This window comes from Sprattus sprattus, assembly GCF_963457725.1.
Source record: "Sprattus sprattus genome assembly, chromosome: 7".
Taxonomy (NCBI): domain Eukaryota; kingdom Metazoa; phylum Chordata; class Actinopteri; order Clupeiformes; family Clupeidae; genus Sprattus; species Sprattus sprattus.
In genome coordinates this window covers 35,983,619-35,996,661 of record NC_137926.1, presented here as the reverse complement: position 1 = coordinate 35,996,661, position 13,043 = coordinate 35,983,619, and the positions used below count along the sequence as shown (strand labels likewise).

At 42.2% G+C, this 13,043-nt stretch overlaps 1 protein-coding gene across 1 annotated transcript in view; it reads right to left on the bottom strand.

The window, feature by feature from the left end:
• cecr2 (CECR2 histone acetyl-lysine reader) overlaps positions 1-315 on the bottom strand; it is a gene marked incomplete at both ends in the record, with an annotated part of 48,012 nt that extends 47,697 nt beyond the window's left edge. Inside the window, one exon of the mRNA XM_080842832.1 lies at positions 196-315. Coding sequence (XP_080698958.1) covers positions 196-315 — 120 coding nt within the window. The remainder of the gene's footprint in view (positions 1-195) is intronic.
• Between the last annotated feature and the right edge of the window lie 12,728 nt (positions 316-13,043).

The window sequence follows — 13,043 nt, the reverse complement described above, 5'->3', positions numbered from 1 at the left end:
GGGTAGTTGGTTAGCTAGCTGGCTGGTCAGCCAACAGTTAGCTCCAGAGCTACTTATCGCAACACAGCATGCTTCCAGAGTTGACTGGCTAAGTAATTTAACACACCATCTAACGGTTTCTTACGATGACTAACGTTACCACACTGGTAACCTTTTGTATGAAGTGATAAACAGACAAATGGATCCAATAATTACCTCAATTTCAAAGTCTGGCAAGTTGAATGCTGTCCTAAACAGCGAGCAGAAATGGGCTATGGCGGGTACTTCCCACCAGGACTGGATCTCTTCCACAGATATTGTACATCCCTGGGACATTTTTTAAATGGTGTAACCTTAGTGTCTCATATTAGTAAGGCGTCATCGAAAATCTTCGGCCACTTCGGTTTTCTATAACGTTAGATGAACTTTAAACCAGACAAGCCGAAGCAGCGGGATTACTGATGCCATTGCAACCCTGGGAGGGTATAAGCTAATCTGTTTTCACCGTCCTCACAATGAGAGAACTGATGTGTTGGCGATACCACTACCGATGAGAGGGGTGTCCATTAAAGGGAACAAGACAACAGTACTTCATTTTACAAACACTTTCAATAATGTACTACTACACATCAAAGATGCTGTTAATAAACTGTTTTGGAATTTTTGTTATACAGACTGACTGTATAAATGTCGTTTTTACCGGCTCAACAACTTTTGTTTCCCATTGTTGTGACGTTAAATCGACTTGTCAAACAGTTTATTTCGAGGCTTGCCTTGATCTTGTTAGCAGGCAAGACACGAAGCCCATCTGCTAATACAAGTAAAAGGACGGAGAGCCTACCAGGGAAACTAATCGAGGTGCCCCCTGGTGGTTGTATTCATAACGGTGGGCGAAATATGTTAGGATTCCCCATTCATGGATACCAAGACGATTTTAGTAACTCTGGCCCCTATTTTGAGAACAATGCCGCCACGGGTTGTCTGAACCCCGAACGACATTCTTCTCTGTGGCATGTTTTTTTGATTATAAGGTGTGGTAAGGTGCACATTGTATTCTGGTTGGTCCAGGTATTACATTTCAACATAAACATACGAGATGCGACAAAAACTTATGTAACTGCGCCTATAATAGGCAAAATATGGCCGCCATCTCCTTCGAGGTTAAAAGTTGTCCCCCAGACCTATCAGACATCAGAATTTTGCAGTAGAACTCTCTTTTGACATTCTGACTACGCACGACCACAGAGCGTGGAAAACATAGGAGTTTGCACAGGGTGACTATGAGTCTGTTCCGTGTCGACCCCTTTGCACTAACCCCTGTAATACAGGGCCCTGACATCTACAGTGCACTCCTCATCGCTCAGGGGGTGCTTTATCAAATAGAAGCACCTGGTGGAAGTGACGGACGCAAATCTGCTTGCGATTCCCGGGAAAACTAAATAGCCAGCTATCTTGCATAACTGCCATGCAATTCTAATGGTAATGCTACCTAACTTGGTATGCTAACTGTCGGTAGCCTATACATCGTGAAATCAACCAAAACACTGATGTCACTGGCTTTAATGTTAGTAGTACATTTAATATCAGTACAGTTGTTTAACACTGTCCAATGACTGACATAGCCATCTGTCGTTTATTTAGATGCACCTTTTTTCAGACTAGCCACAGGCACTGGGTGGGAGAATAGCCCGATAGCTTAGCATATCTGCCATGCAATTCTAATGGTAATGCTACCTAGCTTGGTATGCTAACTGTCGGTAGCCTATACATCGTGAAATCAACCAAAAATACTGATGTCACTGGCTTTAATTTGATAATGGCATGTTAGTAGTACATTTAATATCAGTACAGTTGTTTAATTACTACATTTACGGTCTGTAGCCTGGTGATCTACAGCCTCTACCACCTTAGCCACCGTTAACCATCATGTCCGCCATTGTTTTCGTTATAAAATGAAAAGCTAGCTTTGGCTCCTCCTCTTCCGTATGTAGCCAAGAAGATGGCCGTAGGGGCGAGTAGTGACCATCAAATAACACTACATAAATCGACCGAATTCAGGGTATGATACGGGCATTTTCAGTGCCCTGCATTCTGCTGATTTTGTCAGTGTGGCCCCCTAACCCCTGAAAGTCGGGGCTCGAAGGGCTCAAGGGGTCGACACGGAACACACTCTATCTCGAAGGTTAGAACAGTTTTTGCTTTTTAAAGGCGCTGTCCTCGAACTTTCTGATCTTAGTAGCTCACAACCATAAGTTCCAATATCTTATGTGTCATGGCCATTTCTGTTTTTTGTTAAGCGCACTCAGACTTGCGATTTTGGATACATGGAAGTTTACAATCGTTTTCTGGCGGAGTTTATGGATGTACAAGGTGCTGTGCAAAGTTTATTGAACGAGGATGAGAGATAATCTGACCACACTGACTGGTATGAACCCAAATTGATAAGCTGCAGAGAATTTATTGATGACACAGAAGCGTGGATAAAACAAGACGCCTCGCAGGATGCCGCTAATAAAGGCTGATTTATGCTCGGGGACGTAAGCGTAAGCGCAAACGCAAGGGGCCGCGCAAGCCCCGTGCGCGACCCTTGCGTGACTTTTCACGTCTTGCGTGCGTCGGCCCCTTTTTCTAGACTTGCGTAATTTTTTACGTAAGGTCTTACCCGAGCCTCGCAGCCTGCATTCTATTAACGAATGTTACGAGATGAGGTTACTAAAATATTCTGCATGTCTACTCAGTTTTACAGTGCTTCCCAAGTAAAGGTTTGAAAAGAACTTCAAGCTTCAGACTTTCTGTTAGGGAACCTGTTATCTATCTGCAGAGCAAATGTCAGGCTCATACAAAAACATTAACGTGAATTAATTGATGCTAATACCTAGCGCGGTCTCTATAGGATTCCCCATATACGTTAGCATCAAGCTAACGTATTTTCTACCACAGTAAAACATGCAATACTATGTGATTGTTTTTAGAAAACGAATGTTACGCGATGAGATTACTAAAATGTAGTCTGCATGTCTGCTCAGTTTAACAGTGCTACCCAAGCAAAGGTTTGAAAAGTACTTCAAGCTTCAGACTTTCTGTTAGGGAAACAGCTTTCTTACAAACCGTGTGAATGCAAAACAATACAAATGTGAATATAATCCATGTCAAACAGATTGTAGGCAAATAGAGCTAGCTAGATGTGAAATAAATGTTAAAATATACTCCAGAAAGTGAACATCTCATTCCATCCATTCAACAAACAAGCTCATCCTATTTAGCGCAAATCCACAGCTAATCAGATGAGGCGAACGAGAAGAAGGGTGCACAGATATCACATATCAGTGCATTACTTTGTGAAAGTACTGTAATCAATCTCAAATAGAAGGAAGTTTAATTTAGATTTTGGGTGCATGATAAATGACGAACAGTAATTGTGATGTTGTAAATTTGTAAATACTGAATTGTGAGAAAAGGTTAGGCTAAATGACAAAAAGTGTGTACAACTGTGTAAAAGTCAGACATTATTTTCAAGAGCAAACTATTTGGTTAATGCAACCAGTACCCTTTATTGTTACAAGAGGCTAAATACATGTATGCGCTCATATGTGCATGGACAGTTCTCAGTTGATTCATACGTGTTGAGACATTAACTTCTCAATGTTTTATTGTTTTTTTTTCAGACACAAGGGGGAAGTAGTTAGAACGGCTGGGCTTCAGGATGTGGACTTCATGCTTATCCTGCCATTTTGTGGGACCCCTGCACAACCACCCTCACTCCTGCACCCCCACCCTCACCCCTGCACCCCCATCCTCACCCCTGCTCCTGCACCCCCATCCTCACCTCTGCTCCTGCACCCCCATCCTCACCTCTGCTCTTGCACCCCCATCCTCACCTCTGCTCCTGCACCACCATCCTCACCCCTGCTCCCGCACCCCTGCACCCCCATCCTCACCTCTGCTCCTGCACCCCCATCCTCACCCCTGCTCCTGCACCCCCATCCTCACCTCTGCTCCTGCACCCCCATCCTCATCTCAGTTCCTGCACCCCCATCCTCACCTCTGCTCCTGCACCCCCATCCTCATCTCAGCTCCTGCACCCCCATCCTCACCTCTGCTCCTGCACCCCCATCCTCACCTCTGCTCCTGCACCCCCATCCTCACCCGCACCCCTGCACGCCCATCCATACCCCTGCTGATAACAATCTGCCTCTGTGTTATTATTTGGACGCCTAATGACACCAGAACAGCCCATTTGCCACTCAAATGATGAAACCTCACCCCTGCACCACCACCCTCACCCCTGCACCCCCATCCAAACCCCTGCTCCCTCACCCTTGGATTTCCCAGTGTACACAATAATGTCCTGGACATCACAAACAATTTAATTCCGAAGCTGTGCCTCTTTGAAGGGGTGAACTGCTTGAATGACAGCCTTCCCTTCCACTTCACCATGGACTCGTCAATACACAGGTCTCAGTAGGGGTAAAAAATGTCATGAAAATGTAGGCAGCTCAAGAGCCGGAGGAAGCGGTCTTGGGGGAAAAGAGTTCCAAAGGAAGGAGTGGAAAAAAGGGGATTAGTGGTCCAGTAATCTTGGATGTTATTTTTTTTAATAAGACCCATTGACAAAAAAAAATGCCAAAAACACATAAATTTCCGCGGCAGTTGTGTCTACCCACTTTGCTAGCTTCCCATTGCTAACTTTTTCTTTGAGTGTCTGTGCATATTTGTTCGTCTCGGCCACAATCATGTTCATGATTGAAGTTGTAATAAATAATTTAAAACAATCTGCCTTCGTGTCCATCTGGACGCCTAATTACACCAGAACCGGGCTTGGGATGAGACTTCCCGTTTGCCACTCAAATGATGAAACCTCACTGTCTTCCAGGTCCAGCCTCTCGTCCACTTCGTTCAAGGCTGTCAAATTGTCTGGCAGCTCATCGTCCGATGAGTCGTCAGTTTCAGGCTCATCTTCGTCGGCATCCACAAAGACATCCTCAGGATCGGCCGTGAAGATGTCCCGAACCTCCTCGTCAGTAAGCTGACGCCTCCTTCCCTCAAAATGACTTGCCATTTTTCTTTCTTTCTTTCTTATGCTTACTACTTGCTTCTTGTTTTCGTGAATGAATGAATGAACGAGATGCCGGTATCTGTCAGAAGCTATGTTTTTCAACGTGTTGCATGTTGTGAGTGCGCTGATAATGCGCAAGCAGGATTTGTGATTGTCCAGTGATGGCAGGGACGGACTGGCCGTCGGGCATACCGGGCGTTTGCCCGGTGGGCCGACGTGCAATATGGGCCGACAGTCCCGATTTAAACATTACATACCGACATTCAAGCAGCAAAGATGAGACGTCGTTGTGTGGTGAGAACTGATAGAAAATCGATAACAACAACAATCGTCGCCATTTTCTTTATTTTTTTTAACCTACAATAAATAACGCAGGCTTCCAGTCAATGGAAAAATGGCTTCTCCCCACCGGCGATTGTTGTTGTTTACGATTTTCTATCAGTTCTCACCACACAACGACGTCTCATCTTTGCTCCTTGAATGTCGATATGTAATGGTATGGAGTTATTGAAACTTACTACGTGTAAAAAAGACTAGAAATTGAATGTTTATTTTTCATTGAATGTTTACATAAAGTTGCACTGGGTGCCTTTAACACACATAGAAGAAACGTGCCTAAACGCCAGACGTCTTTCAATCCAGAGTGGGCAAAAGAACACGGCTTTATATCAAAAAGCAGTCGAGACTCCTTGCATGGCTTCTGCATTTTCTGTTGCTGTGACATTGACATAAGTAGTCAAGGTAAACGCGCACAAACTTTCCTCCTCTTTCTCGTGCCAGCTGCTAATACGAGTGGACATGCTTTCACTGTATCATGCTAGCATACAATTAACGTTGTGTTGCCGTGTGCGTTACCGACAATGTAAGTGCAATTCATGTATCTGCTAGCTTTACTTTCTTTATATTAATGTTTACAAGCACTAGCTGCTATAACTAGTAATTTATCGCAGACTTGTTCTAGCCTGTATACGACGCTAATACGGAGATCCATTTGTTTTGATATTGCTGGTAGCTTAGAGTTCAGACTGCCAGGCCATTTGTGGTCTTAGAGTGCCACCTTGTGGTATAGTAATGTGACAGCATTGCAATTACAGTGTTGCTGATACACTGATGTGCATAATAGTGAATTATATATTATACATTATTCATAACTGATAGGTTATTGTGTATTTTGTTCAGATATTTATATATTTACGTAAATTAGTACAGATTGCGAGTTATGTATATTTATGTTATATTCTGTATTTCTTTATTCTATAGAAACCACACAAACACTTACAAATACTTCTTTTAATGTATGATTATTCCACTGCAAACACTTAATGCACTTGATCAACCCGCTGGAGGTTAAACACAAATAAACCTGTTTCTACTACACAAAGTTGTATTGTAGAGGGGAGCACGCCAGAGTCCTATGTAATTATTCACAGCACCACGAAATTCCGTGATTCCGGAATTCCGTATTCCGAAATTCCGCATAGTGTCCTCCTTTTTGGTGTTATTTGGTGTTATGGATATGGTCATCCTAATAATAACAGTGAGTGTAACTGAAACTAGGTAACAAGGTACAAAATTCAAGTAACAACTTTAACAAAAAGTAACAACTTTCTACACAACTTTAAAGTGTATGATGTATATTGTATTGTATTGAATTTAGATTAATTAAGACCACCACCTTAACACACAAACTCTTGTTGAACTCATAAAGTAGTAGGTTCAGTGACGTGCGGTGAGACAGCTGTCTTCTGGAGCTTCTGCGAGCCTGTGAATCAATGTTTCGTTGGAATCATGATGTAACGTTGTTGTAGCGGGAATACAGCCATGCTATTTTCTAATTGGCAGGGCATATGTATGATTCTAGACTTTGCTAAGCACTGAAGCGACTGAAACTGTGAATTTTGTCACATTCAGAGAAGTTAACAGGTAAAACGGGAGAAAAATAGGGCGTCTTTAGGCCGTCCTGCCCAAAAGTAGGGCGTCCCATTTCTTCTTAATTTTTAGAAGACTATAGGGCAGATGCCCTGCTAGCTAAAAGCCTGGTTGGTGTAGACATTCGAGAGACCAAAAAGACTGAAAAGGTGTGTTATCGAATTTAGTGGGCCGGTCTGGTTCAAAATGCCCGGGCCGATTTTTTGTCCCAGTCCGCCCCTGAGTGATGGTAATGTGAAAAGGTCGACTGCGCAGTTAGTGTGCATCAATGATTAGACATCAATTATGCGTATCCTGAGGAGAATATGCCTCTAAGCTTGTCAACTCTCGTGAAGCATTTCATGTACGGTATTTTCCCGCTGCGATGCTAGTTTTCATCTCGAGCTGTCGCTGACATGATATTAGGCTGAACATTGAGTAATGTACCACTCATTTTATTTTCCGTTATGTATATTTAATGTACCATTATTTCCCTATGTGGATTAATAAAAGTTTCATGAAAAAAAAAACTTGTGTTGTTGTACCGGAGGTCATGTCTTCCCTATACTTGCAAACATTGTAACTTTGTCATGTACAATTGGACGTGGACCACACAAATATAATAAGCCTTCATATAGTAAACAAAATAATACTGACAAGACGATTTTAAGAGGCTTAATGGATGAAGGTGGCTGAATGTACAATGTTAGCTCACGTTAGCGAAGTAAGTAGTAACCCACATACAGGCTAATTGTTACGCTGCTATTGGAACGCTTGTGTCGCCAGATTCTAATCATCCGTGTAACGGTACGTCTTTGCGGAAAATTGGCTGCTGTCACACCGGTGTGACACTACGTTCTGAAAGGTTCAAATGTTTTACAACACTTTCATTTGTAACTAGGTGGCGCTATACATGAAATAAGTGGTAGTGGAATGGTTGACGTGGCCTCTAAAGACCAACATACAAAAAAAATGTGGTCCTCCTAAGCCCTACGGTTTTCGACTTATTCACAGAAAACTGAATCGCCCCACCCTCTTTAAAAGGGGTCCAGTCCGACAGGGGCGCAACGGATCAAAACGAAAATCACTGGTTCCACGTTAATCTAGTAAGGCTACATGCCCACCAAATTTCGTGCACCCCGGTGTTTCAGTGTCCCGGAAATCTTTGACAGAAAACCGTCTGTCGCGCGGCGGTCATAATATCTGGGTTTGGTTTAGGTGACAGTATGGTATTAAGTATGGGGTAGGCTACATTGCTGGAGAGGACACAGAAGGTAACCAGCTTTGTTTGCGTGCAAGAAGACGAGCAGCAGTGACTACTAAAGCCAAGCAAGGACAACGAATGAATTAACATTCTGTCAGAAATTGTATAGTGATACAGTACATGTAACTAGATTCATGTAGGGCAAAAATAAAAAATTGGATGACGACCTGAATGTCTTCTACTGCAGGTCTGAGGGACAAATTCACCCCCCAGCTCCAGCCCCATCATACCTCTGGCATCCCACTTACCCATACACCCTAATACAAATGTTTCTGGGAACTACCATTTCGCAAAAGCTGAAGTGGGAGTCCAACATTAACTCCATTCCCAAAAATTCCCAGCTGAGGATGTACTTTCTGCAGCAACTGAGGAAGTGTGGTCTGCCACAGGAGCTGTTGAACCAGTTCTACAACGCAGTGATCCAATCTGTCATGTGCACATCCATCACAGTCTGGTTTGGAGCAGCCACAAAACTGGATAGGTTCAGACTGCAGCGAACAGGGTGGACAGCAAAAATAGTTTAGGCAGGCCTGTCAATGTTTTTTCATGGCACACCAGGTGTGGCAGAACACTACAAGGTGGTATATATAGCTAGAGACCAGACCAGACTACCCCACGTAAGGACTTGCACCTTAAGATTTGTAATGACAAACTCAAGCTGAGAGGATTCCCAAAGATTTTAACTTAGACAGAGAAGTGCTTTACAGTTGACTGGGACATTGTAATCAATAGCAACATATCTTTATTATAAAAAATACATTACGGAACTAAAAGGCTGTAGCTAAGGACAGGGTAAAGAACGGAAGAAAAGTTTGGCCACTTGCAAAAAAAATGTGTGATCTAGAATTGTATTGGTAGGTGTATTTGAATAGTGAGAAACAGAATAGTAGCAAAAAAAATCAGTTATGACTTTATTTGCATTTGATTCAAAAAATAAGTATTTGAACCCCCAAGCAAGCAGCAAGAAGGCTGGCTCACAATGACCAGTTATGTGCCCAAGAAGCACACAGATTAGGTCTAACAAGGTACACCTGATCTCAACTGGTGACGTTTATAAAAGAAACCTGTCCAAAGAATCATACTTCACACCTTCAACCTCACCACCATGGGCAAGACCAAAGAGTTGTCCAAGGACGTCAGAGATAAGATTGTAGACCTGCACAAGGCTGGAATGGGCTACAAAACCATTGGCAAGCAGCTTGGTGAGAAGCAGACAACTATTGGTGCGATTATTCGTGAATGGAAGCAACACCAAACAAATGTTAATCGCTCTAGGTCTGGGGCTCCATGCAAGATATCCCCTCGTGCGGTATCAGTGATCATTCGAAAGGTGCAGAATAACCCCAGAACTACACAGGGGGAGCTTGTGAATGATCTCAAGGCAGCTGGGACCACAGTCACCAAGAAAACCATTGGCAACACACCACGCCGTAATTTTTTGAAGTACTGCAGCACTCGCAAGGTCCCCCTGCTCAAGAAAGCGCATGTACAGGGCCATCTGAAGTTTGCCATTGCACACTTGAATGATTCTAAGGAGGATTGGGAGACAGAATGTGGTCAGATGATACCAAAATCAAGCTCTTTGGCATCAACTCGACTTGCCGTGTTTGACAGGGGGGGGGATGCTGAATATGACCCCAAGAGTACATCATACCCACCATCAAGCATGGAGGTGGAAACATTATGCTTTGGGGCTGTTTCTCTGCCAAGGGTACAGGACGACTCCCCCGCATCAAGGGGACTATGGATGGGGCCATGTAACGTGGAATATTGGGCTTGAACCTCATTCCCTCATTTCCTCCCATTGAAAACGCAACCTTAAAGATTTGGAGAGGATCTGCCAAGAGGAATGGACCAAAATCCATCCTGAGATGTGTGTAAACCTGGTGACCAACTACAAGAAACGTCTGACGTCTGTGCTTGCCAACAAGGGTTATTCCACCAAGTACTAAGTCATTTTTGTCAGTCAGTTTTGCTGGGGGTTCAAATACCTATTTTTTGCATCAAATGCAAATAAAGTCATAAATGTTATAAAATGCCTTTTTCCGGATTTTTTTGTTGATATTCTGTTTCTCACTATTAATATACACCTACCATTACAATTATAGATCACACATTTCTTTGCAAGTGGCCAAACATGTGAAATCGCAAGGGGTTCAGATACTTATTTTCCCCACTGTATATATCACAATACCACCATATTTAAATCCCACCTGCCTTTATTAAACTCCGGCATCAACAGATAGCCTACTATGCACTCGCTCACACAAACAAGCCCCGTTAAAAGTAAAACCGCGCACGAGAGGGAGATTCACATTGCAAGAACGGAATGAAATAGCCTACACGTTACACTTGATAGGCATCTGCTATGCCCAAATAAAACTCACATTGTATGCTACACCAGAAGAGGCACAACAAAAGAGTCTTACCATAGAAGATATTTTTTTTTCTTGTAAACTTGAAGTCCACGTATACGACGTAAGCACGGGATGTTTCATTATGTTGCGATCATTTTTCGAAATCTCCACTAAAAACCACTTGTTAGGCATGTCATCCATTCATATCGATGTGAATCAATCAATACTCATACAACTTTAACTGTGATGTGTTTTCCTTTCATTTCACAACTTATTTATTGTATAATTCACGATAGCAGTTGCCCCTTCGTAAATATTAGGCTACACATCGTATCGTCTCGTCACATGATCAAATAGAGATTTGACATTGGACAACAACACAAAAATTACCCAGAAATCATCATTGAAAATCTGAAAATGACGAAAATACCAAAGAAAATATAGCTGCAAGCAGCGATGGCGGTTTCCTCCTCCAAACATTGCGAACCAGGGAAAAATGTAATTTTGTGACAATTTGTCACTGTATAGAAAAATCCATGCTGCAGACTTGCCAATGGGATATTACATTTCAAATCCAACATTTACAATGCTTTTCCCTGAAGTTTAGACTGAGTGGAGGTTGTGTGTGTGCGCTTACCCTGTGTGTCTGTGAGAATGTATGTGTGTGACACCAAGCTGTGTGTCTGTGAGAATGTGTGTGCGTAAAACAAAGCCTGCGCGTGTGTTAAGGGGAGACTGAGTGTGTGAGATTTAGGAGCCGCGCGGATGAGGAGACAGAGAGACATTCTATAGAGAACCACCCTAGCAAGTAGTCAAGCATGCATGTTTCAAATATTCACCAAAAATCTACTTTTTATCTTACAGTCAACTTTTTTTCAGATTTGTGTACTAAACACTCTCAAGTGTCTTCATATGAACTTGTGATTGAATCAGAGTTTCACTTTTTGACCTGCAGATGTGTAAAGCATTATTTTAGCGTTAACAATGTATCCAATTTGCTTTAAATCAATCATTTTTCAAGATATGAAGTTGCCTTTGCACATGGGAACATGTTGTAGTGTCTTCCAAGTGACATACCAGTTTGGTGTTGATATCTCAAAGATTAGCTGAGATATGACTTCACTTCCTGTTTGACCGCTTTCTGCTGAATTTGAGTGGCTGTACCGGACAAACCATATGGTAACTTTTTGTGATATATGGCACAATCATTAAGGACAGTCCCTTCTTTATTCATACAAAGTTTCATGTCTCTCATTATACCACTCTAGCGCCACCAACAGGTCAACGTTGGACTTGTGTTAACACACGCAACTTTTGAACCGTATAACAGATTTTCGAAAATGAGGTACTGTGACTCCCTCCCAAGCACAGTCAGACATCAAATGGTTTTCTTTACGGGTTTTAATGAATCCTTTTTGTCCACATCAAACCGTGAAAACTGTAATACACGTTATCAAACATATACATTCACAACGTTAGCTGGTTAGCAAACACAGCATCCAATATAACACAAAGTTAAAATAAATAACAAACAAACAAAAATACCTCGTTGGCTGCATGCCATGAGAGAAAGTCTTTGATCTTCTTTTATGGTCACTGTCTTTTCATTCTCTTATTTCTTCTTCAATGGTCTTAATATTTCACTTTACAAACAAACTCTTTAGCATGTATATAACGACATCTTCTTCTCTGTATGAGTCGCGCTCTAACATAACAGCCCATCTGTTACTATGGTAATGATACAAATACAAAAACACTCCAATCATAACCTATACAAAATATTAAAACCAATGCAGTGGCAACAGTTACACTCCCACCAAATCACACAAACTTACACTGAGATTTCTTACGCATACTGACTGTTGCAGTTAAACCTTAAACACCTAAAAACATTACACATCTATCATTAAAGATTAAATAAAGAAAGCAAAGATAAACATTAAACTTATTTCATAGAATGAAGATAAACATTAGAAATATTAAACGGGGTCTGCTTCTAGCAGAGTAACTAACTTATGTACAGGTCTCTCCAAGAAAACTGTGTTAGTTGTGGATTTACCCTTTTCATTAAATGTGGTGTCACTAACTAACAATCTGACCTTTCTCACCCTATCATCTGACCCTGGATAAACTTCTGTTATTCTGGCCAGCTTCCATTCATTTCGTGGGGTTTGATCATCTTTTAAAAGCACAATGTCGTTCACTTTCAGGTTTCTTCTGTTCTTCTGCCACTTTTGTCTTCACCGTAGAGTCCGTCCAAAAGTATTCTTGCAGATCTTGGATTTCCAATTCATTGCGCAGCATGTCACTTGTGCAAACTGCTACTACTGCTGCACTGAGCTCCAGTCTTGGTATTGTTGTCACTTTGGTTGGTGAGACTCTTGATTTTCCCATTACTAGAGCGCAGTGGACTTCGTTGGACTCATTGATGACTCGCAGGTAAGTACATTCACCATATCCGGAGGTGCTTGCATCGGCA